This window comes from Eublepharis macularius, chromosome 5 (assembly GCF_028583425.1).
Source record: "Eublepharis macularius isolate TG4126 chromosome 5, MPM_Emac_v1.0, whole genome shotgun sequence".
NCBI lineage: Eukaryota > Metazoa > Chordata > Lepidosauria > Squamata > Eublepharidae > Eublepharis > Eublepharis macularius.
The window spans coordinates 133,663,737-133,690,792 of record NC_072794.1 but is presented as its reverse complement, the minus strand read 5'-3'; the positions used below and the strand labels follow the sequence as shown (position 1 = coordinate 133,690,792).

Sequence of the window (27,056 nt, the reverse complement as noted above, 5' to 3'; positions counted from 1 at the left end):
TCTGCCCTCATATCTACCCAGGAAATACAATTACAGGACCCAATGGCCTCAACTACACTATCTCCGGCTCTTACAGCTGCTCATCCTCCAACGTGATATATGCTCTCATGTTCCAACAATGTCCATCTGCTCTGTACATTGGACAAACCAGCCAACCTCTGCACAAAAGAAAAAATGGACACAAATCTGACATTAAAAATGGCAACATTAAGAAACCAGTGGGAGAACACTTCAGTCTACCAGGACATTCCATCAAGGACTTAAAGGTCACTGTAGTTCAGAAGCCTTTCAAAAACAGAATCCAATGGGAAGCTGCTGAATTGGAATTCATCTGTAAATTTGATTCAGTCAGGCTTGGATTGAATAGAGACTATGAATGGTTATCTCATTATCAGAAATAACTGATTATTATCAGAAGCCAACTGATCCCATTATCAGAAGCTACTGATTGCATCTACTCCCCCCTCCCCTTTCCACCTATATATCTGACCAGTTTCTTTTTACCCTCCACGCATCTGACGAAGAGAACTGTGATTCTCGAAAGCTTATGCTACAGTAAAGTTGGTTAGTCTTAAAGGTGCTACTGGACTCTTTTTGATTTTAGTCACAAATTTGTAAGTACTTAAAACTGTTTTAAAATGCTAAAAAAAAAAATCTAAAACATACTCCATGAATAAAGACGAGAATTTGTGTGTGGTGTCTAACAAGTTCCTGAAACACCAACATTTACATGTATGTATTGCAGTAGCAGCAGTGGCACTTCTAGGACTAAATTTTCCATCAAAGGAATAGAACATTCCTGCTTTCTCCTTGCCACTGCATCCCATTGATCTCCATGCAATGCTGCTCCAGGGACATAGGGAATGTCATAAAGACAGTCTATAGCAGGAAGGGAGAATCAATGGAAATCGCCAGTTTAGTCTGGATCTAACCCAATATATTTGCATGCTTTTTTTTTAGCAATAAAAACCATCACACTTTCCATTGTCCAAATGTCTTTGTGTATTGCTGTTGTTTCCTGAAGAAACCATGGAATAAAATTGGACCTACAGGCTCCTCTTTTTACTTGGGTGTTGAATATACCTGACCAAGGTCCAGAGATTATCAGACCACAATTAATAGTAACTTGTTTGTCTAAATAAAATGGGGAGACACTTTTCCAGTAGTTTTATTCATGCAATAAAAATTCTATTCTCCTGTTCCGCTATCACCACTGGAGGATAGAGAGGAGCTTCCCTCTAGATTTTAAGCACCCTCTTTCCCAGTAAGACTCTTCAGGTATCCCTTTTGCTCCTTTTCCAAATTTATTATGACTGTTGGGTAAAGTTCTGATAACCAAGCACATCTTGGCATTTCTTGGAGTTCTTTCCCCTGCCCTTAATCCCACAGTTAACAGAAACATGATTACTGGTGTCTGGAGGGGGGAGAGAATACCTTTTGCTTAGTGCATAACAATTTCTATTTATAACAGGTAAAAGATTTGAACAATAAATTACTATTTCCAGCAACAGAACAAAGGAAGACATAAAAATATGGAACAAAACATTCTGTCCCCTGAAATTTAAACTTAGCTCTCATTAAGAGGGAGGCATCCCATTATAGAGCTCCAGAATTAGGTCCCTTTTAATTCAGAACTATATCATGGAGGCAAACCTGTCCTTTATCTTTCTCATAGACTCCAACATTCTTCCATCCAGCACCCTCTTAATAGGTGTCTTGGACATTTCTCTATCATTGAGGCCAACTTCTGTATATCAGTGCTTCCCCCACCCCAAGCTGCTAAAATCCCAACTGCATTCCAACTGGAAAAAGCTAGGTTGGATCCAACAAGCTTTTCCAGTGATGAAAAAGGTGGAAAGGGCCCCCCTCTGACCACCAAATTCTGGGGATCATGGGACCTGCTTGGACAAAAGCTACACGGGACGAGGGCAGTAGTGAGGAGGGGAACTAGGTGAAATTGAGTGAGCTGGCTGGATCCAACCTGCTGATTTCACAAGAACAAATCCTACCTAAGTAGACAGTTTCAAGCTAACTTCTGCTGCTGTTGTCCTCTTCTCCCCACCCCCATTGGTCCTAAGAGGTAGCTTGCACAACTCGGATGCAACACACAGGCTACTATTTCAAGTATTCCTGAACACAGTCTTCACAGCTAAATTGCTTGCCATGTGCAACACCTGCACTGTGTGGAAAGTCTATGTGCTGTCACTGAGCTTCTGGTGGGGTCCGATGATGACACTGAAACTTCTTGCCAGCAGGATGATCAATACAACAAACTATTCCAAAAAGGGAGTTACTGTAGCAACTACTTCAAAAAGCTTCCATGTGGGATTTGTAACATGTAGACTGGCCCTTTATTGCCTCTGAAAGAAACTAATGTAACCATCTGCCTAGTGACCTATCAACATCTCCCCCATAAAATTAGCCCAAGGATGTTTCTCTCTATTGGTTTGTGGCTAATTAAACTCTCCATCCAGCTATTTTAAAAAATTCTTATCTATAGATTTAGACAGATTCAGCATTTGTCAGAGCAACTACAAACTTATGCCCTGCGGTGTTTGTATTCTGAAATCATTCACTCACTGACTCATAGTCTGCTCTTCAGGCACCTTTTATCAATTGACCCACAACTTTTGTCTGCAATGAACTCTTCTTTGAGAGTTGTCTTTTCAGGAGACAAATTTTTATTTTGTTTGGTCCTGACACAGCCTAGGGCCCCCAACACCTGGGGTAGCACAGGAGCATGGCCCTAAGGAAGGCAGGCACTCAGGGGCAGATCTGGGAAGAGAACCAGATGGGGAAGCAGCAACAAGGGCAAGAAGCCAAAAGCAGTACTGGCTCCTTTGGAGCAAAGGACTCCTCTGGAGTAAAGGCCTCCTTGAAAGGAAATGGTTGTTTGGGAGTAAGATCAAGGAGGGGGGAAAGAACTAGGCGTGGCCAGGGAAAGAGGGTTAAAAGGCCTCCGATGGAGGCATTGAACAGGCAGCTGACTGAAAGCTGGATGAGAACTGCAGACAGGCATGGGGCTTTGGCAGGTTGGAAGGTGCCACGCCTTTTGAAGTGTCAGGAAGATGGCAGCCCTGGCTCAAGGGGGCTAGGAGGGGCTTTTCCCACCTAACTTGGGCATATGGGTTAACTCCAGGCTTAACCCTGCTGGAAGGGCAGAGGTTAGGAACAGAGCCAAAAGGAACTGGTAGAAGGATCCAGACAGGGAAAATGGCACTATCAGCAAGGTGAGAACAGCAGGTGGTGAAGAGTGGCATGTTGACTGGCCACAGGGTACTGATTATCTGTTGGAGTTGGCAATGCAAAAGAAACAAGCCATCAAAAGTGCAGACTTCAGGGTTCTTGTGTGTGTCCTCGTCTCTGACCCCACAGAGAAAAGATGGCTCCTCCCCACAGGAACAGAGGGGCTTCATAGTCCTAGTTTGGTGCAGGACTCTAATCTGGAGAACCAGGCTTGATTCCAATCCTCACTCCTCTGCTTGAAGCTAGCTGGGTGACCTTGGGTCATTCACACCTCTCTTAGAACTCTCTCAGGCCCATCCACCTCACAAGGTGATTGTCGCGAGGATAATAATAACACACTTTATAAACCGCTCTGAGTGTGGCATTAAGTTGTCCTGAAGGGAGGTATATAAATCGAATGTTGTTGTTGTTAGTTCCATGGCAGGCAGGAAAATCAGTCTTAGCATCAATCACCTATTCTTATTTGACCAGGTTTATTATAGTAGCCTGCACCTGTGCCATTCTTCTGCACAGGACAAAGTAATTTTAGACATGATCCAGCAAGCATGCACTTCTGACACCTACACCTGTCTCATTTGTCACCCTCTTGTACAAAGGAACTCCATCTTATTCATATTCTCATTAATGATACAATAGCAATAAATCTGTTTTTACAAATGGACTGCAACCTAAAGATATAGTAGAAGCAGGTTCTGTATTAATGTCATTTTAAACCGGTAGGTAGAATTCTCCTTTTCAATGTTATCACAGCTGGACTGCCCAGTGAGAATTAGTCACTTCACGTTGACCTCTGCAAACATCGTTTTGATTCATTTCAAATCATGCCTGGATTAATTTTATCCTACTTGGATACTCCATATCTACAAGGTAGCTACTTCCAGTACATATTTAAAAGTGCCCGAAGGGGAAACCAGAATGTTTGCATTTAAAAAGATTCCCTATCTTGATTTAGGCGTTCCAGAGGAGGGGTTTCAAATAATTAGAGAATATTTTCTATAGAAGAAAACCACTGCACATTTGCCACCAAACCCTCATATTTCATATTGTTCTGGGGAGTGTGCAGGTCTATTGCTCCATGTGAACTTAGAATGCACTTCAAATTGTTCTCAATACATCATAGGAGAAAAATAGACAAGCTATCATTCGAGGAAGGCTGCCCTCAATTAACCATCTCAGCCTTGAGGACAGATACACTTTGAAGAATCCCAGGTTTTTTAAAAAAAATCACTATTTGTGAACATTACCTACTCTACAATGTAGCCATCAGTTACATTTTGTGTCCCTGACAGAGTTTATATATCAGATGGATGGGTTATCTAACTTTATTTTTCACCATCTCCTTCCTAACCCTGATTTGCCAGCCTGTTGAAACTACATCTGCATCTGAACCTGAGGACGGGAGCTTGACGTCCAAAAGCTTACAACCTGGAAACTCTTGTTGATCTTTAAGGTGCTACTGAACTCAAACCTTGATCATCTACTGCAGACCAACATGGTTACCCATCTGAAACTACAACTGCATAAATCAACACAGCCTCTTTGCATATTTGCACCCGTTAGCCTGATGCAGAGGGAGGTGGCGGACAAAGAAGCACAGGTGCTCATCACAGCCAGGAGAATGAGGGTTTGAGTCAGAGTGAAGAATGCTACAATAGCCAAAAGCCCTAGGGTTCCTCCCCGCTGTGTGCTTGGCACTTGCCTCTCCAACAGAATTGTCCTGTTATGTCTCCTGAATAATGGATGAACCAGACTTTCCATCTGGGAGAGGCAGCAGGGAGGCTCCCTCTCCCCCCATCTGTGCAGCAGGAGGGCAAAGTGTCAACACAGGATCTGTGGGGAAAGGTGCTTGGCATGCTTAATGAGGGAAGAGAGCTGCTGAGCTCTGTCGATAGGAGATTATCAACAGGACTGTGAAAGATTTGAGAGCTCAGGGTAAGGCATAACATCACCATTGGTTAAAGCTCAGGAGCTGCTCACCCCCGGACAAATGTGGCTGTTATATGGGTGCAATTGGTCCCTAATAGCTAACGCCACAATGAAAGAGAAGTAGGGATGATGCAATAGCTGAGGCAAAGGGGCTTATTAGCAGGGGACTGAGAAGTTAAGCCCAATCTCTGTATTAGCTGAAAAGAGGAGAGCCCAAAATTTCTAACCCACATGGACGTTCTTTGCATTAGTGTGCAGAAATTCACCTTCCAGTAGTAGTGAACAATTCATTGACCTGTTCACCACAATCAGACAACTGGGGAGAGGGGCAGAAGCAGGAACCCCCACCCCACCAAACTAAAGTATTTTTTAGTATGGTCAGTTTTCAAAGTTGTCTAGGACTGATTCTAACTAGTCTAGCTTCTTGGGCAAGTAAATGGCCAGTCCAGAGGCAACCTCCATACTCATATGCAAACAGAAAGTCAGGTCCAATAAGGAGGAACAGCTCTCAGCATTCATACACATCGGGGAGGGGTGTGTGTGTTCATGTGATACCTTTAATAAAGGATATACAAGACTTGCAGGGCCCACAACAAACTGCATGAAGGACCATCACTCTGAAAGTTATCAGCTGAAAAACGACACATCTCAGCACATTAGGAGACACAATCTTGTTTCAAAAAAACAAATCAGATGATCTGTCCTAACCATTCTGCCTCATTATTGGATGTTTTTCAAGTTTCAAGGCTGACTGTGTTGATCACATTGAAATCACTAGGCCATCCTAAAGAGAGAAGAGGTATAGTTGTTCATCCCTTTGGGATACCATTACCCACCCCAATGTCATATATGGGACACATTATACACTCAGTGTTGAACATGAGCCCACAAACCCCCAAAGAGGCATAGCGAGTAATGAGCTGAGCAGGACACACTGGTCATCTGCTAGTGCTCCTGCAGCTACAAACTGCACTGCACGCAGCCAGCCATAGGTGAACTATGGTGTTCACCCACGGTACCCATCAAGACTGTGCTTTGCTAGCTGAATGGTGGCTCTAGGAGATGGCAAAATCACCTTCTGTGTCCTTGCAGTACCTGGAAAAGGGCAATGTTGACTTTGATCCACTTGTCATTTAGTATGGAAGGCAAGGTGATTCCTCTGCTGAGCATACCTAGGAAAGGGAACAGCCTCCTTTGAGAATGGACATGTCCTCACATAACTTGCTTAGCTGAGCAGACATCTAAAAGTTATATTGAATCAATGGTCCTGCCTGCCTCTGTGAGTAAAAAAAAAAATTAGGAAAGGCCCATCACTAGCTTCCCTGATTGCATTTGTACACAACAAGAAGCCACGAAGAAAGAAAAACAGTCAGATACCTCCCTCACTGCAAATTTCCCAAAACTCTGAGCCAGTTACGTACATATATACTTCAGACATACTTTCACTGTATTGGTTCTTCTGTAGCAGCCTGTTCCCTTGTACTGAGTCCCTGGTTTTCCACAAGGCATCTGTCTGCTCTTACCATTCATGGCTGGTAGGTAGCTGTGTGTATAAATGCTGTTGATCCAGTCATGGAGCTTCTGGGCCTACAACACAGAATATTCCTTCATTACAATCACAGAGGAGCCCATGTTTTGAAAAAGGCACCTTTTTAATCCATGCAGGTGTTCGTGCCTAATTCTTTGAAGACTGGGTCAACCTAAAGATATGATAGTGAAAAGTGGTTTCAGGGAACGTATTCGAATCTATTGACAGATGACAGCTTCATCGTGGGAACCTCTTTTTGCAGAATTCACATTATCCAAGGGCAAAATGATGAGGGTGCATTCAACTTGGGTTTTCACACTCTAAACCACAAATCTTTTCCTAAGGCTGGTAGATGAGCTCGTGCAGAGTAAAGAGAACAAGAAGTCATGTATGCAAAGATGAAGGGGGGAAGATACACTCATGGAAAAGAAGTGGAAAGCTTTATGTCCTCCTTCTACTTGAGTGGCCATAAACGCTTCAGTGTATCCATCCCCTTAGGGTAACCAACATCCATGTGGGGGCTGGCATTCTCTGAGAAATACAACTATTCTCCATACTACAGAGATCAGTTCCCCTGATGGAAATGGCAGCTTCAGAGGGAGGGCTCTATGGCATTGGCATCACATCCTTGATGAATTCCCTCCTCTCCCCAATCTCTGCCCCCCCCCCCTAGGCACCACTCCCCAAATCCCCAAAATTTTCCCCACCCAGAGCTGGCAACCCTAAGTCAGTCACTCAGGTGCTGTGGGCCATGCACCAAGGGACCATACAAATAAGAAATAAGGTTTCGTGCAAAATAGACCAATTGACCATTTATCTCAGATCTTGTAGAGAGAACTTACATTGCTAGAACCAATAGATGAAGAAGCTTGAACAATGTCAAAGCTATAGGGAAAGAAACCAATGACGTCAGGTTAGAAAATACAGGCTGAGAAAGAGAACATTGGGGGAGGGCTGGGAGGTTAATCCACAGAACTGCCATTACATCTTCCACTAGAGTGATATTGTTGACTCTGGTTTTCTTTATTTCTCCCTAAAATCTAATGTAGTAAAGAGTCCAGTGGCACCTTTAAGACTCACCAACTTTATTGTAGCATAAGCTTTCAAGAACCACAATTCTATTCATCGGATGCATCTGACGAAGAGAACTGTGGTTCTCGAAAGCTTATGCTATAATAAAGTTGGTTAATCTTAAAGGTGCTACTGGACTCTTTACTATTTTGTGACCACAGATTAACACGGCTAACTCCTCTGAATCTAAAATGTAATGTATGTCAGGTAGAGTGAAGAATGAACTATTTAGTACTCAAGAACTATTTAAAATAAATAAAATTTCCCCTACATAAATATGGCTTCCATCTAGGAAAAAGCATGTAGCTTGCATATGCACTGGTCTGAATAAAGAAAAGGGCAAGAAAAGAAGAAAAAATACATTGGAACCTTCACTCACAACATTTTGCCAGCTTTGTAAATGATTTCTCTTTCTTGGAAGTAATGCTGTGTTGTTAGAAATGCTTTAATATTGAGTGGTCCTTACAAATTATAGAGTAAAGATATTTCTTCTGTTACACACAATTCTGATTATTTAAAGAAAAATACATATCTTCTTTTTTCATGTGGGTAGCCATGTTGGTCTGTAGTAGAAGAGCAAGAATCAGGTCCAGTAGATCCTTAAATACCAACTAGATTTTCAGGACATGAACTTTCGAGAGTCAAAACTCTCTTCATCAGCTGCCTTTTCAACCCTATTGCTTTTATATCAACTGATATTCACCAAGGTTGTATCAATCTTGTGCAGGGGTCATTTCGTAGAAAAAGAGCTGGAGGAGCTCATTAGCATAATTCATTAGCATAACTCATTAGCATATGCCATGCCTTTTGACATCACCAGAAGTGTGTCATTAGCATGACTGGTTTGCATTTGCCACACTCCCTGACATCACCTATCCTGGCTGCTTTGGACTCAATCCTGGCCATTCAGGGCCGAACTGGGGCCTAAAATGGCAAAATGGGGCTGAAAATGGCTGAAAAGGGGCCCAAAATGGTCAGGATCGGGCTGCTGCTGAACAGGAGAGTGATCTACCACCAGTCAGAGGCCCAATCCGGGCTGTTTCGGCCCCAATCCAAGACAAAACGGGCCCAAAATGGCCGAGAGTCAGGTGGGCAGGGCCACCTGACATGTGACCTCTTTGGGGAACTGCCGGAACTACATTCCTGTGCGTTCCCCCTCAAAATGAGCATATCTTGTGTATTATTATTCAGCCTCCCTGATGATTCTCAGTTACCATAACTTGGAAACAGCTCAGAGAAGTGAGCTGATGTCCCTGCTGTTCTGTTTGTGTTTTGGTGGTTGCGGTCCACAGCATCTATGGTGGTGGTGAGAAGAAGAATCAAGTCATAACTGACTTATAGCAACCCCTGCTGGGGTTTTCAAGGCAAAAAACTAACATAGATGGTTTGCCATTGCTTGCCTCTGCAATCTTGGTGTTCTTTGGAGGTCTCCCATTCAATTACTAACCAAGACTGACCCTGCTTAGCTTCTGAAATCTGATGAGATCAGGCTCGCCTGGGCTATCCAGGGCAGGGCAGGAAATAATTATACCAATTATTATTTTTTTGCATTTATCAACAGTAGCTTGCACTTGCTAAAGTAAGTATGTCGTGTTGGAGTTTTTCAAATGGTACTGTACAGTTGTATTAGAAGTGCACTAACTGCTAGTCCATGCTGCTGAACAGGGTGGAGTGAACAGCTGAAACAAGGAGTCATCGTCCTTCATATTCCAAAGTAATAATACAAGTAATGAATCTCTTCCTTAGTATTCTAAGCCTCAACTCCAAGTTATAGTCCTTTCTACTACTATTCATCCATGATCTCTCCCTCCTTCCTAACAGACATTCCTAACACTACCTCAAAACACAATCAATAGGACAAATATCCAGGGCTGGAGCCAGAGTTTCTGGTGCCTGACGCAGGGGGCAGCTTCAGGGCTGTTGCTGCTCCCACGCACATGTGCTTCCACAAGGACTACGTGATAATGTCATTGTGTGTGACATCATCACACAGCATGCTGCTGCAAGCCGGCCCCATTGGCACGGCTGGCCTCATAGCCCTCCCACTCAGTTGCCCTGTGCCGCCCTGGCTGCCTGCTGTGCCTGGCCCACAGCTGCTTGCAGGTGGCAGCAGCAGCACAGGGCAACTGAGCGGAAGGGCTGGGAGGCTGCTTGCTCAGACTGCCCTGTGCTGCCGCCGCCAGCACGCACTCCCGGCCAGGCATAGCAGCTGCGGGCCAGGCACGGCAGGTGGCCGGGGCAGTGCACTGGCGGCTTCCCAGCCCTTCTGCTCAGCCACCAGCACTGCCGCCGCCAGCTCTGCAGTGCACGCCCCTGCCCCCGGCGCCCCCTCTGGAGCCTCAGCACTCAGAGCTGCTGCCAGACCCGCCTCCATGGACGCGCTGGCCCTGAAAATACCTTTTTTGTGACAAAGAGATGAACAGTTTTCCATCGGAAACTGAAAGCGTCGCTTTGAAGATGGAGTTCTGTAATCGAAAGGAATAAAACATTGAGAAAAGCTGATATGGCATAGGCCTTTGTGCTGTGAGATTCATTATAAATGATATAACCAGTTATATGATGGGTAGAAAAGCTAGAATCTGTTGGAATTCAAAGTACAGCTGTTAATTCAGAGAACTTAGCTTATTTTAGCTTTTAATAAGATGGGCTAGAAGTGATTAGGAAAGTAGGTGGCTGGACATCTTATTCTTTGATAATCATATAATCATATAAATATTATCTGTTTTTATTATTTCTTTTCACTGTCCATAGGTTGGACCCTGTCAGGTTTTCTGCTGGTGAAAGAAGCAGGAGACAATTCCTTTTGTTCACCAACAAGGCAATGCTATGGTTTGCAGGACTCACATAGTCAAAAGCTACATGGGACAGAGGCTGCAATGAGGAAGAGAATGGACCAAAATTGGGTGGGAAAGTTGCTAGGATCCAACACCATGTGTCATAGTTTTCTTTATCCAGCTGTTATTTTATATGTTTATTTTATTTTATTGAGTGATTACATTCACCTGTAGTTTCTGTCAAAGTTGAACCCATTCACAAGTAGAGGGAAATATATTTTTAATATATTTTAACAATCAAGAGAAATAAATGTGGATTCTAACTCTCAAAGGCATTCATCCTCTGGCTTATGTAGAAAATACAAGGGGTGTGTGAATCTACATTATGTTGCATGATCAACATGCCCCTCATTTGTTCACCTCAGCCTCTATCCCTTTTGGTCTGTTACCAGCCCACCTGTTCTGCAAATCTTAGAAAGTTGAATAATAGCTGATACTATTGAATCAGGCTTTATATATTGACTAAAGTTCTTCAGGATATGGCAAACCTTAGTACTCAATAGATGGGATAACTTTCTAAAAACAACAGGCTAAATTCCCAAATAAATCTGAGAACTCAACTACAAATAGTAGACATAATGATATTTGGCTTTTATACTCACAGCTTGCAAGTGTAGGACAGTTTGTCCAGATGTACATACATCAGTGAAAAGAGCTTGCTGCACCATAGTACTCTTGCTATTCATGGAAATAAGTGGAAATTTCGAGTCTCTTATCTTTACCACCAAGGGCTGCGGGGTAGAAAACTTCTCAGAAATCTGCAAAGGAAGACAGAAGTGAGTCTTGTGCACACATTTGTGCCCACTAGCTTTGTGCTTTCCCAGGATAGTATAAACAGTATACCAGCACTTAGTTCACTTGGTCCTAAAGGGTTGCTACCTGTTTGGTTTGAAGCACATGCTTTATGGGGGTTTTACCTTACCTTAAAAGTGTAGAAAAGAGTTTCTGTGTATGGGTAATTCTGGATCTCACTCTCTAGAGCTCGTCCTGCTACTTTCCACTTGTTAGGAAGCGTTCTACTTCTTGGCCCCTTGCTAGAAGTGTTACTGGGCTTTGCCATGGGTGAGGTTATGACAGTTATTTTGGAAACCAGAGCAGACTCAGGAATCATTCACAGAACCAGGTTGCACCTGGTACATTGATTATATTTTGCCAATAACAAAATAATCACGAGGGATATCACATGGGCTCAGATAATAACTGGACATACCATCAATCACCTGACATTTTGAATGTTTTGAAGCAATTGTATGAGTTCTTAGTAGATTATCTGTTCTATCTAAATCGAAAAGAATCCAGTAGCACCTTTAAGACTAACCAACTTTACTGTAGCATAAGCTTTCGAGAATCACAGTTCTCTTTGTCAGATGCGTGGAGGGTAAGAAGAAACTGGTCAGATATATAGGTGGAGAGGGGAGGGGGGAGTAGATGCAATCAGTAGCTTCTGATAATGGGATCAGTTGGCTTCTGATAATGAAATGAAATGAAATGAAATGAAATGAAATGAAATGTAAGAGTTCAGTGGCGAGGTGTTCTGTGATTTTGTCTGGGATAATATTCCTGATGGCTTGCAGTCCATCTGCATGTGGGATATTGAGGTACACCACTGGTTGTCACCTATAGTTCCCAGCTCAAACCCATCCAACATATCATCAGTGATCTACAACCCATCCTGGAAAATGATGCCTCTCTGTCACAAGCCCTGTCTCCTTACCTACAGACAGCCCCCCAACCTTACACGACTTCTCACTTACAACCATGAGTCAGCTAGCAGAGTCACCAGCACAGGTACCAGGCCCTGCAACAGACCCAGATGCCAGCTCTGCCCTCATATCTACCCAGGAAATACAATTACAGGACCCAATGGCCTCAACTACACTATCTCTAGCTCTTACAGCTGCTCATCCTCCAACGTGATATATGCCCTCATGTGCCAACAATGTCCATCTGCTCTGTACATTGGACAAACCAGCCAACCTCTGCGCAAAAGAAAAAATGGACACAAATCTGACATTAAAAATGGCAACATCCAGAAACCAGTGGGAGAACACTTGAGTCTATCAGGACATTCCATCAAGGACTTAAAGGTCACTGTAGTTCAACAGAAGCCTTTCAAAAACAGAATCCAATGGGAAGCTGCTGAATTGGAATTCATCTGTAAATTTGATTCAGTCAGGCTTGGATTGAATAGAGACTATGAATGGTTATCTCATTATCAGAAGTAACTGATTTCATTATCAGAAGCCAACTGATCCCATTATCAGAAGCTACTGATTGTATCTACTCCCCCCTCCCCTCTCCACCTATATATCTGACCAGTTTCTTCTTACCCTCCATGCATCTGACGAAGAGAACTGTGATTCTCAAAAGCTTATGCTACAGTAAAGTTGGTTAGTCTTAAAAGGTGCTACTGGACTCTTTTCGATTTTGCTACTACAGACTAACACGGCTAACTCCACTGGATCTGTTCTATCTATTAAGCAAGGGATCTGCTTCGCATTCTATGGTTCTGAGTTCCCACCTGGAACGAGCCAGGCCTTCTGTGGAATAGTGACCTAAAGAAAATACTCATAGGTCAATGAGCTTTTAGTATGAAGACTTCGTGTTAAGAGGCTGCTGGAAAAAAACCCTATATTCAACAGCATCCAGATTTAATGAGAAGATTTGCAGGCATGCAACACTCATATCTATGCAAATATCTCTGCAAATCTGGGTAGCTAATTATCATGAGTTTTTATTATGATTTTGTGTGCAACAACAGAAATTCTTGGCTAACTTTATTCATGCAAATTTGTAAGAACCTCTTTACAAATAACAAAACCTCTGCTTAAACATTTGGAACCCAGAGAAGGTTAACTAAGAGCCAAGCTACAAGTGACGCCTGGCACAGGCTGGACACTTGTCCGCTTTCCTGAAGTTTTGATGGGAAATGTAGGCATCCTGGTCTTGCAGCTGTAATGGAGAGCCAAGCTGTAAAACCAGGACGCCTACATTTCCCATCAAAACTTGAGGGAAGCTGACAAGTGTACAACCTGTGTAAGGCGTTACTTGTAGCTTGGCTCTAAGTCACAGAATCATAGAATCAGAGTTGGAAGGGGCCTTACAGACCATCTAGTCAAACTCCCTGCCCAATGCTGTAGCAGCCTAAAGCATCACCAACAAATATTTGTCCAGCTGCTCCTCGAAGACTGCTAATGAGGGGGAACCCACCACATGCCTAGGCAGCCGATTCCACTGCTGAATTACTCTTAACCTGAAGAAGGTTTTCCTAACATACAGCTGGTACCTTCCCTCCTGTACTTTCCCATTTTTTAAGTCCTATCCTCTGTTTCCAACAGAAACAGCTCCCTTCACTCCCCTAAGTTACAGCCTTTTATATACTTAATGATGGCAATCATGTGTCCCCTCAACCTCCTCTTCTCCAAAGGACATCTCCAGGTCCCTCAGTCTTTCCTCGTAGGGCTTGGTCTCCAGGCCCTTGATCATCTTGGTTGCTCTCTTCTGCACCCGTTCCAATTTGTCCATATCCTTTTTGAAATGAAGCCTCCAGAACTGCACACAATTCTCCAAGTGGGGCCTGATCAATGCAGTATAGAGTGGGACAATGACATTCTGTGATTTGGATCTTATGTCTTTGTTGATACACCCCAGGATTGCATTCGCCTTTTTTGCTGCTGCATCACACTCACTGCTCATATTTAGCTTCCCATCTTCAAAGTTGCAAAGTATAGAAGGTGAAGATTAAATACTTGAACAGCTTGCGAAATGTCTAAAAAGAAAACTGACAAACCTTAGGAATCACACTTGACAAGTCAGTCGTCAAGAATTGTTTCTGTTGACAAAGGGAACAGCAACATGAATATGATTGGAACACTCATATTTGAATTATTTTCTGGAATATACACAAGGATTTTTCTATATTCACAACCTTGTTGACAAGTTTACAGTGAATACATGTACATTCTGTGTACATCTGTTTGTAAGAAAGAGCTAATACATGTTCCCTGGGGACCAGTACCATCTTGATCAACGTGAGGTTTAAATCTCATGTTCAGCTGTACATGCATTCATTGTATGATTACTCAATTTACTCAACACACATGTGTTTAAAAAATCAAGTGTACCCTTTACACAAATTGTACATTTGTGCACTAGAAATTGTGAAGAGGGCTTAGATTTCAGCTCTTGATTGTCTCCAACTCTAACAGTCCTTAGCTGAAGAGAGATGCTGGGTCAGCCAGTATATCTGCAAAAGCTCTTCTTCCTGCATTTCTTTTCTCTCAGATTTGCTCTCAGAGGCTTAGTATTAAGGGCCAAACTGCACTTGACATTGGAGTCCCACATTTGCATTTCCTGATGAGGGGCTTTTTTGGTCCTAAACAGCAGCTGAGGCCCCTGATGTGGATTGGAATCAGTGCTGGGGAGGGGGGAATTTAAATCTCCCCATGCTATTTCCTCTATTGAAAAAAAATCTTCCATGCTTTTAGCTCCAGTAGTGAAAAAACAGTACCTGTCTTTCTTTTACCAGGGCTTTAGTCCCTTTACCAGGACCACAGTAGGATTCAGACCCATGGGGAACACCCAAAGAACTGGGTCAGACATGTCATGTCCGGAAAGCCTGACACTGAATTACATGAAGCTTAACCCTTAGCATCATATGTGGTAGGGGAAAAGATATTTCTGTGGGCTTGTTAAATACCTAGGGCTCCTTCACGAACTGAAAACCACCCTCCCCTGCAAAGAAATTAATAAAAGAATGGAGTGGATTTGTTTGTTTTTTAAGGAAAACAACTCTGATAACGAAAGATGAGGTCTGGGATAAGGGACATTGCAAGACATATGTTCAAACTAATCACAGGAATGTTATTGCCTTCTTAATGAGGTAGTAATTTTCAGAGGGAGATGCCAGGAAATGGAATTGCTAATCAGAGGCAATCTGGGAAACAGACCTGGATGAGGAGCGGACTGCTCCGGTCCCTCATAATATTTTCAGCCACAAAATGCTTGAAAATGATCGCTTGCAGACACAGCCAGAGGAGGGAGACTCACAGTAGTTTTGCAGCCGTTTGACTGATTATGTTCCACAGGCTGTGATGTTCTGCTGAGAAGATAGTTTCAGGTGGCTAGCTGTATTGGTCTGTAGGAGAACGTAGAAGAGCAAGATTCTGGTCAGTAGCTCCTTAAAGACCAGCTAGATTTCCAGAGTATGAACTTTCAAGAGAACTTTGATTCTCAAAAGCTCATAGCCTGGTTATCTGACCTGAGTCTTGCTCCCTACTGAGGTGGGGTGTGTATGGGGAGCAGGAAAAAGAGAGAGAAATAACAGCAATCTGAATTTAACACAGAGAAGTAGACCGAGGCAGCTGTGTGTTTGCTAGTGCAGGAATTCTCCCTATGGGAATCAGAGGCAGATCTGTTGCTTTGAAGGAATGCCTTTTTTGTCTCCACTTGAGCTTTCTTTGAACTACAAAAATTTTATACATCTCTAGTGCTCTTTCAGGTCAATCTAGACAAAATGAAGATCAGGGATTGGGCCTGATTAGCCCTTCAATTCACATATATTTCACTAATCAGATCCACACATGTCCACCTGCCTTTTTTCCGTTTAAGAGCTACTATTAGGGGTAGAAGGTTCAGTTAGTGAATGCTCAGGAGTGGAAAACATGGCAGATGGCTTCTACCCTCCAAGCATCACAGCCAGTCCCTTATCCCAGGGTGTGAATGCAAATTCCTAGAGACTCCAGCCAATAAGAGGCCACGGATCTTCCGTGAGAGTGGGGAGGAAAGTAGTGGGAAAGAAAGACGGTCTCCTCAGATAGAGCTTCACCAGGGATAGAAATAGGATTAGGATTAGGAGACTAACCTGTGCTCTGCAGGTTAGTCTATGTCAGGGAAAGAGATGCTAGAAATTTGTGGTAGGATCAAGGCAGGATCTGGAGATCATCTAACCTTATTGATTCAATCTGAGTCCAAGGGTGATTGGAATGGAGAATTGTGGGGACTGAAGAAGTAAAGTTCACACTTCAAATATTTTTGTCAGTGTAGTAAAGGAAGTAGTGAAGGGACTAGATATCCCAGAGTTTAGTGAGCCCTTCTCAGACATAATCAATTCCCCTCTCTCACCAGGAGAAACAGCCTGTCAGTTCTATAACCCTTTGGGTGGGTGGGTGGGTGTGACACGCTGAAGATTCTTAAGGGAACTGTGACCTAGCTCAGCTGCTAAAAGAGAGACACTTTTACACCATCCTACTTGCCAAACAAAATAAGCCTTTTAACCCTTCTCTGGAAGATACAAACTTATTGTTGTTTTCTTAAATGAAGGTGTCCGCATGAGTCCAAAGGAGAAGGAAGGAAGAAAAATTACCTCAAACACCAGTCCTGCCTTCCTCAGAGCCACTAGGTAACTTCAGTGAGTTACCTGGCCATGTCAATAATTACATTTAACCTTATTGGCCTCTCAACCACTTATTAAATTTTACCCTTAGCTAGTCAATCAGTTACTGGACAGTTACTGAGAGGAAAGTTTAGCAGGGGGTGTGTGGGACCTACTGTTGGTTTACTCTAGGTCAGCCCCCTTAATTTGCCCAGGCTCCATGTCTATAGTCCCAGAGCAGCCCTCACAACAACTAGGAATGAAAAATCAGCCACAATCGTTGAGGGTGATGGGGAAAAGAGGAATTTAAATTGAAAAGGAACCTGGCCACCGCACAAGTGTTAATTTCTTTTCCCATACAGAGCCAATTCAAATTGAGTCTTTGCCCAACTAAAATTTTGCTTTTAAAGCTGAATCTATGATCTTTGTCTTTGTTTGGTCAGACTGCTCCATGAAGCTTTTTCTCCCCTTTTCCTGGAAATTCAGTGCTTAACCTTGAGATTTTCATTAGGAATTTAAATTAAAGTCAGATAGAAGAAATACACAGGCAGACAAAACAAGTGAAGAGAACACAATGAAATGGTAATCCCTTTACCCCTGCTCCTTTGGTCAGATTGGCGCTGCCACTTCCAGTCATAGTAGCTATCCCACTGCTGATGAAATCCTTGCTCAAGGCTAGCTGGAAGTTGGTACCAGGCTGAGGATTCCTTTGGAAGGGTGCAGCACTGGGTGAGCCTCCTGGCAATGGAATCAAGAATGCGGCCTGATGGAATATCCAAGAGGGAAAGGCAGGGCCTTCATTAATCTCTAAAGACAAAGTTGAGATCAAAGTTCCATGCATTGTATGCAAAACATTTGCCAGTTAATGTAGTGGTTAAGAATGCAGGACTCTAATCTGAAGAGACAGGTTTGATTCCCCACTCCTCCACTTGAAGCCAGCTGGGTCTTCTAAGAGCTCTCTTGGCCCCACCAACCTCACAGGGTGATTGTTGTTGTGGAGATAATAATAACGTACTTTGTAAACCACTCTGAGTGGGTGTTAAGTCATCCTGAAGGGTGGTATATAAATCAAATGTTGTTGTTGTTGTTGTTAATGATGATGATGATTTAGACTATTTACCTGTCTATTTGATTATCGATCTGCCTTATACTGCGTTGGGGCACTAGCCCTCTTGGCAGTCCCTTTTGTTTTGACTTCTATGATTGAAACACTAAACCCTACATGCTTCCATTTCTGTATTCTTTACCCCACTGATGTCTCTGAGCATAAGCTTATGGGATAACAGGTGATGGGAAGATCTTTACCTGAGACCCCAGAGAGCCGCTGCTAGTCTGAGTAGACAATACTGACCTTGATGGCCAATAGGTCTGATTCAATATAAGGAAGCCTCATGTCTGCTTCCTTATACGTGTGTTCAATAAGGTTCTGAGCTGCAGTTATAATTGCAGTCTGTTGTGTCATGGATGACTTATACATTCAGATGATGCACCAGATACAATTCTCCTGGGATTGTCTCATTTCAAAGAACAGGTAGAATAATTACGGACACACTCTCATTCAATACTCATTCATGTTTTGACGCTCTCATATGTTTACAAAAAAAGGTCAGGTCATGGGAATGACTAGAACTCTTTCCCCTTCTAGCGGTAGTTACCAAATGGAAAGATGCTGACTTAACCTTTTTCCCAGTGTACCAGTTTTTGTGTATTGCTATGCTGAGGATCGTTCACTTATTCAAACCTTCATCTACATTCTGAAATGGTAGCTGTACTAAGTGCATCTTCTGAACCTATCGGCAGACCATGAGATACATACAGGCATAGAAAAGCAAAGGACTACCAAAACTACCTCTACAGCAACCTTTCTTGACACCAGTACTATGGCAGGAAAAGAGCACATGTAATTGAGACTTGAGGATTAGCGGTAATTTCGTAACGCAATCTTGACCTGAATTTCAGAAACCAAAGTCAAGAATAATACTTGCCTGATAAGGGATCAGGAAATACCTATCAGTTACTTTGGGGGAGCCCATTAGATTATACTGAATGTTCCCAAATGTTCCCACTGGAACTGCAGCTGCAAACAAAGATAAAGAGTTCACTGGATTAAGCATGGGGGCAATGATATCTGTCTTCCATGCTGCTCCACTAAATCATAGAGCTGGGAGGTTGAAAGGATGGTATGAACCTGAAAAGGTCCTTTACCACAATCAACTGTCTTAAACTTTAGAAAAAGGACAGACCACAGATTATATCCAATGCAAAATTTTCACTTGGATTAGAGCTGTTGCACAAGTAGAAATGAAATAAAAAGAACACCATAGCTGCTTGTGCTGAGTCAAACTTATTCTATCTCTATTTCCGCTTGTGCAAGATCTTGTGCAACCAATTTTGGGGTGCTATAATATATATGGAAGAAAGCACTAGATGTTGCCTAAGACCTTGTGCAAGTAGGCCTGTACTAAATCTGTTCATGTTTCCACTTGCATGTCACTGGATCTGAGACATATCGTGTAGGCAGCTGTTGTTCAAGTAGTTAAATGGAGACAATTCTTTGGTTATGAAATGGAATCAACTGGATTTTCTGAACAGAGAAGACTTCCACTATAGGGCTAAGTTAGTAAAATATCTGAGAATCACTATGAACTACCTATGCTTGACTTAGGGAATTGATTTCCAAATTTTCATTCATAGATATGTTAGCCTCTGTTAGGCTGACCTATAAAGGCTCCCCAGTAATGCTTAACTCAGCAAGGATTGTCAACAGCAACTTACAAACCAGTGTACTGAGAAGTGATGAATTAAGGATGTCAGCCACCAATCTAACGCACTGATTGATCTGTAATGTAGAATAAACAGTGACTGCACGGCAATGAATCAAAACACAAAGCAAATAAGAGAATGGTTTGGAATGGGGGAACAATTATCTGTGAAACAAGGTACAGAGAATGTTTTGGAAAAATCATAATCCGTGTAGACTTCAGAAAAGAGTTTTCCTTCAGGTCAACTACACAATGCAGAAAACTTGATTCTGAATTTTACTAAGAGTAGCATTCATTATCCAGGACGTGTCTGTATGGAAGATTTAACATGAACCATGTATGCCAAAAGCAAGATGAACCATGTGTTTTTTAACTGTAAGTCATGTACAATCCACTTTTTGATTCATGAGAATCCCCAAAAAATATTCATATAAAAATATAGCTAGAGATTCAAGGGTGTTTTCCCAGTCATCCAATCACACTGCAAGTGCTATCTCAAGTGGGAACAGTTTGCCTCTAATCAGTAGGATATACTAAATAGTTACATATTAGTAGTAGTCTCTCCATCTAATTCAGATTAAACTGGAGCTGGGCACTTCAACATGAAATCTAAGTCATCCTTGGTTATACCTGAAGTGCAGATCCCTAAACCCACAAATAGGCATGCCTGATCCATTTTGTTAAACAAGTTGTAGCTTATTTGATGGTATATGAGCTAATGATTAACTTACCACATCATTCAAGATTGTCCAGATGATGGATATTACATTTTTCTCATCTGGGCTGGTCACCCTGAGACAAAATATACTATCATTGTCATAAATGATAATGTTATTATTGTTGTTGTTAAGCGCATGCAGAACTTTTAATCTTTTGCAATTCTTATGTCACGTTCTGAAACTTAATCCTAGGCTAGCTGCAAAGTGCCAATAAATATATCATATTTAAACAGTATTTAACAAGAGAAAATATGCTATTGGTTTGGTAAAAAGCTATATTTCTTCCACAGGCCTCAAACATTAAATCAAATTTTAACTTGGAAGGATTTTGATTGCTGTGACGCTGTAAAACACAAACATATGCACACACGCACAAAAGCACACAAACAATTGCAGAGTAATCCCTACTTGGACACAAATTTTCAGTGGTGTTGTGGCAGACAATAAGACTGCAATAGGGTAGACAAAAGTATTCCCAACAATCTAGATGAGACTTTTTTAGCGACCAAACATTGCAACTTTAAGCTGCAATTTTTGCAAAACTCCATGGACACGAAGCAAAATACAAACGAAAATTCAGCACAAACCAGGCCGGTTCGTGGTTTGCGAACCAGTGGTTTGTCAGAGCCCATTTCTGACGAACCACCAAGAACTTTAGGCTGGTTCATTTAGTTCATTTTTTGGTTCGTCACTGCAGACAGCCTGGCGCCGATCAATCAGTTTCCTAGGCAACAGGGGATGGACTTCCTGCAGACCTTCTGCTGACCTGGAAGTGGCCTTCTGCTGGCCTGGAAGTGACCTTCTGCTGACCCGGAAGTGGTGATTTGCTGACCCGGAAGTCACATTTTCATGAACCAAAATGAACCAATTCTTGAACCCGGGCAGGTTCGTGAAAGTTCATGGTTTATGGTTTGTGAAATGTGACAAACCACGAACTGCACAATTCGTTTTTTTCCCAGTTCGTGCCCATCTCTACTCTGCACATTAACCCAATGATGGGTACACCAAGTCCTGACAACAATGGAACAGAAATTCCCGACTCTAGTGAGACAATACAGTTTAAAGTTAATTATCCACTTCAGCTAATTTCCTCTTCCCTGAACCTCAATGTCTAATACCTCTATGTATTATCTTCACTGTGGAAGAGGAAAAAAATTCAATCAATTCATCAAGGAGTGAAGTTTGAGTGAATTGTCAACATAGCCATTAGCCCTTCTCTCACCTACGTTCCAAGTGAATTGGCTCAATAACCCACTCTTCTTTTACCAGCCTGTGAAAACTATGAAAGTGAAAGCCTATGGAAAGATATACAGATGATATCTGATCACATATTCCTGAGCTCATCCTTCTCTGCTTCTGGCCTTCTGCTGTCAGCAGAATATGTATGACCACTCACCTCTGTTGTTCTTTGACTTGAATGTCATTGATAAAGATTCTGGAGGCTTCGATTATGAATATCTGGTCTTTGGAGGAATCCCAGAGCAGCTTGGCTACAATATCAATCTTGACTTTAGCTAAAGAACTGAAGATGGCGGTCTTACTGCTGTTAATATTTCCAGAAATTTCAAAGCCATGGGGAAAAAGCAACAACAGAAATTTCAAAGCCATGGGGGGAAAGCAACAATAGAGTTTATACCTTTTTTTTGGAAAGCAAACATTGAAAATAGAAGGAAGAGTGAGAGAAAGAGGAATCATAACAACAAGCTGTGTTCATGCCTATCATTAACAAATCCATGTTATCTCAGTGAAAGAACACAGAAAATAAATATTCCTATAAGCAAGGCTAACCATAGCGTTTTTTAAGGAGGTTTGATAATACTCTGAAAGAAAGCATTGTGTCCCATGGTGTACATATACTTTTTGGTGCCGTCTCCTTAAGTATTATGTATTGCCTTACATAGGCCTTAAATAGTTACACAGTTACTAGAAAGCAACTTGTGGGCAGGTAAAAGAAGATTTTTAAAACCCCACTAATAAAAGCATTTTGGCTCAGCGTTCCAACGGCTTAAACAGACAGGATGGTGAAAGATCCCCCAAGGGCTGCCCGGGTTCCACCCCCCTTATCATAGTAAATAGAAGTTACAAGCAGGAACCCACAAGGACTTGTGGGAGATATCGCCTTTCCCCATCCCCCACTATTTCCTCTTTCCCTTCCCTGAAAGCCCCCATAGTCTCTCCCCTTCTCCTGTCTCTTTCTCTCCTTCCCACCCACCAGGTAATCTACCTGTATCTGGCCTACTATTCCCAGCCTGCAGGTTGTGAGATCTCCCAGAATTACCACGGATCTCTGGGCAACAGAGATTTGTTCCCCTAGAGAAAATGCTGTTTCGGAGGGTGGACTCTATGGCATGATACCCTGCTAAGGTCCCTCCTCTCCCCCAACCCCACCCTCTCCAGGATCCCCAAAATCTCCAGGAATTTCCCAATCTGGAGCTGGCAACCATAATCTGACCCCCTTCAGCTTTCCCTCCTCCCCCCACCCCAGCCTCTACTGAGGAATACTATAGTTCAGTTATGTGATGTCAATTGCCAGGCTAGACTGTACAGTGGGGAACCTTCAAGGACTTGCAAAGGGCAGCTCATTCTCCTCCCCACACTACTTCCTCTTTTTCTCCTCCTGGCAACCCCCATATCATCACTCTTCTCTGCTTCCCACCAAACAAATTTATACCTTCCCCCGCCCCCATTCAGCTACATTTATTAATTTACTCAGGGAAACGTGCAGGAACACAGTTCCGGTAGTTCTCCAAAGAGGTCACATGTCAGGTGGCCCTGCCCACCTGAATTTTGGCCATTTTGGGCCTGTTTTGGCCTGGATTGGGCCCAAAATGGCCAGGACTGGGCCTAAAACAGCCAGGATTAGTCCCAAAATGGCCAGGATCGGGCCTCTTACAGGTGGTGGATCACTCTCCCACTCAGCAGCTGCCCAGTTCTGACCACTTTGGGCCCCTTTTCAGCCATTTTCAGCCCCTTTTTGCCATTTTGGGCCCAATTTCGTCCCTGAATGGCCAGGATTGGGTCCAAAACAGCCAGGATAGGTGAGGTCAGGGGTGTGGCATATGCAGATCAGTTATGCCAATGACACACTTCCGGTGATGGCAAGAGGTGTGGCATATGTGAATGAGTTATGCTGATGAGTTCCTGCAGCTCTTTTTCTATGAAATGACCCCTGAATTTACTTCTTTTATACCCCTCCTTTCTCCACAATGGGGACCCAAAGCAGCTTGCTTGCCCATAGGTAGCTGGTGGGCCTGGCTCTGAAGAGGCCTCCCTCAAAGGCCAAAACAGCCCTGCGAGAGCCTTGCCCCTGCCTTTTACTGATGGAAACAAAGCCGGGAATGCCTGGAACGCTGGTGAACTGTTGTGGTTGCCTAGAAACTGCCACTGAGGGTGTACATTTCTTAAAGTTATAGGCATTCCTTATCATTTCAGTTTTTAAAAAAACACCTTTCTTTCTTTCTTTCTTTCTTTCTTTCTTTCTTTCTTTCTTTCTTTCTTTCTTTCTTTCTTTCTTTCTTTCTTTCTTTCTTTCTTTCTTTCTTTCTTTCTTTCTTTCTTCTCTGCCTGGGTCATTTTTCAGGTTTGTGGAAAGATCAGTCTTGCTTGTCCATTGCCCAAATCTTCTGATTTAAGTATCCTCAAATTTAGCTGGGTTGAGAGTTAGATACATTGATGGTAGTCAATGTATTCTACATTAATGTCATTGGATAAGAGAAGGGTATTTAACGGTTTCCCCATGCACTATTGTCTCAATTTCAAATGGTCCCTTGGGGAGGGGGGAACAGTCATCCCATCCATTTTTTCTGCTTTTACACTTTTAGTGTGGAACTTGAAAGGGGAAACATTAAGGTTGCTATTTGTTTAAAGCATTCTGAACATTGGCTGAATATTCTCTTTTAATGAATATAACTGTAAAAGCCATTATTCTTCATGGCATGAATATGATACCTTTTCCTTAGAATTTACTTATTAGTTAAAGCTCTGATGCAACCAGATGAATCACATCTGTGAGCCAAATTTATGAACAATTTACCAGCTCTCTGAAGTTTATCAGAGAGCTGTAGCTAACCATAACATAGGGATAGCCATATTTTCCATTTTAATGAACTAAAATAACCATTTTTTTCATTTTTCAAAAGTTTTAGCTGTGCTAGTACACAGCAGTTTACTACCATACAGGACTAGCAGTGGAATCCTAAACGGAGTTATCCTTAGAAGGTATAAGTTCCATTAAAGTCAATAGGTTTAGAAGAGTATAACTGTGTTTAGGAATGGATTACACTGTAGGTTACTAGAAACATGTTACACAGAAGCTCCAGATTCTGTAACTGGCTCCCTAATCTTCTGGAAGACAAGAGTTCTGTCTACTAACCAGACTGAAGTCTCAAGAAAGGATTTCCGAGGAGATCAGAAGCTCTAAAGAGAGTGTAGTACTAGAGTACTAGAGTACTAGAGTACTAGAGTTCAAGCCAAGAACTTGAACACGACCTTCACAGTAATTTCCTTTGAGTTTTTCCATTATTCTGACCTTTTCGATGCTTACCTTATAGCTTCTATGCCAATTTCAACAGGGAGAGAAAGGTGGACTGTGTTGTCACTGGATGAAAACTTCATGGTTGTTGGGAGAATGACAATTTTTGCAATGGCCAAGCTGAGAGATGAGAGCCAGGAAAACAGTGGGAGAAAGGAGGCAAGCAGAAGTATTATTATAATAATGTTGACTCCCCCCTTCTCAGAAGTGTCAAGCAGATTTTCCAAAAGCACTTCTGACATAACTGGAACAGCAACAGACTCTTACCCATACGTGCAAGCTTTAGGCTTCTCAACCTGCTCCCAATTCCGACGCCGATGCTATCTGACGTACTCCAAGGGGGGCTGATCTACCTGAGAAGTGCTTTTGGAAAATCTGTTGTGTGATAAATGAAGGAATGATTGTTAGGTGTATATGATTTATTTTGTACAGTAGTCCAGACGGTTGCCCCTGAGGAAGTTTTGAACGAAAAGTTGACTGCATCATCTGGCCAACAACGTCTCTTCGGGCTAACCTGAGACTACACGTCTGCACACATGAGGGATGGTCCATAAGAATTGGGACTGTGCGCCCTTATAAGTATTTATTAATGGACACTCTCGGTTTGCTTCAACCCTCCCGGTCCCCCCTCCCTTGGGGGAACTCTCCTTTTGATTTTGCAATTTACACATGAGACAACATCGTTGTATAAAGAGATTAAGTTTATGTTGCAAAAGACTGAACTTTGTAATTAAGAGATAAAGCTCATGTTTTGTTAGACATATCATTGGTGTACCTGCCTTGTTATATTCTTTGAGAATTATTATAAGCCTGTATATGCTACATTCGTGACTAATTAGCCTCTGGTGGAAGGTTCCTCTTTTGTTTTGCTTGTTGTAACCGGGGCTGGCCCCTTTGTTCTTCTTTATCACATTGGAGATTTGATTGGCTGTGCGATTTTTAAAAACATTGCTTTGGCAGCAGCTGCCACCACAGCACAAGAATCTTCACCATGTGACTGAAGGTGAGCTGTGGCAGCCATTTTGTGGTTGGTTCCACCTCCAGCAGCAGCCATTTTGTGGCAGCCATGTTGTTGTTGTACCCACCACACTGTATCGGAATTCCAAAGATGCCCGCAGGCTGAAGACGGTTGGGGAACCCTGCTATATAATCATTACATACAAGTCTCTTTCAGTGGCTTGATACACTTCCATAAAAAATGATTCTTTCCTCCTTACTGCTATCTGACTACATTGGCCCAAAGTTTTGGGAGTCCTCAGCAGCTACTGTCATGTTCCACTTTTCACATATTGTGGTTCCCTAATTAGCAATCAGAGGAGTTATCCATGTTAGTCTATAGTAGCAAAATAGAAGAGAGTCCAGTAACACCTTAAAGACTAACCAACTTTACTGTAGCATAAGCTTTCGAGAATCACAGTTCTCTTTGTCAGATGCATCCGTCCAGGAAATGCACCTGTTGTGTAGAGTGGTTCAGGCTCAGGTTGATAGTAGGGTGAAAGTTGAAGTCCTGATGAAATCTCTCAAGGGCTTCCTTCCCAAATGATGAAGATGTCATCCAATAATCTTAAGTACAGGAGTGGTTTCAGTGGATGGGAGCTGAGGAAGTGTTGCTCCAAGTCCGAAGATGCATCTGATGAAGAGAACTGTGATTCTTGAAAGCTTATGCTACAGTAAAGTTGGTTAGTCTTTAAGGTGCTACTGGACTCTTTTCTATTTTGCTAATGAGCATGGTCAGCCCTTTGTGCCTTGAGATTCAAGACTGTATCTTACCTCTTAACAAAGACTGCATGGTTTGCTTTATTTCATACTCAAGGAAATCCTAAAGGAAACTGAGTGGCACCAAAGAGTCTAAGAATAAGAAACAACAGCTCTATATGAAATCTGCCCCCCATTGTCAGTAATGTTAATTTACCCTTTCCTCATATATCTTTCTTTCAACTCATCTACTGTTGGGATGCTGTGTTGTTTTGAGCTGTGCATGGAACTTGCAAGAAGCTTTTGACAACACTGATATATTTACCGTTTCATAATCTGTATAGTTTTGAGCATCTCGCTTTTACCAGCAT

The 27,056-nt window shown here is 42.5% G+C and overlaps 1 protein-coding gene across 2 annotated transcripts; it reads right to left on the bottom strand.

Annotated features, from left to right (window-relative positions):
* Window positions 1–5,765: 5,765 nt before the first annotated feature.
* LOC129331436 (BPI fold-containing family B member 3-like) lies at window positions 5,766–17,706 on the bottom strand. 2 transcript variants are annotated; one of them, XM_054981990.1, is made up of 8 exons: window positions 17,574–17,706; window positions 14,396–14,437; window positions 11,208–11,363; window positions 10,169–10,236; window positions 7,543–7,585; window positions 6,696–6,759; window positions 6,248–6,344; window positions 5,766–5,956 (listed from the first exon to the last, which is right to left on the bottom strand). In XM_054981990.1, exons 1-8 carry the CDS (start codon window positions 17,613–17,615, stop codon window positions 5,947–5,949), a joined length of 522 nt encoding a protein of 173 aa, XP_054837965.1. In that variant the 5' UTR covers window positions 17,616–17,706; the 3' UTR covers window positions 5,766–5,946. The 2 variants fall into 2 exon arrangements, with proteins under 2 accessions (XP_054837965.1, XP_054837966.1); XM_054981991.1 differs by having other exon boundaries at window positions 6,268–6,344.
* Window positions 17,707–27,056: the final 9,350 nt, after the last annotated feature.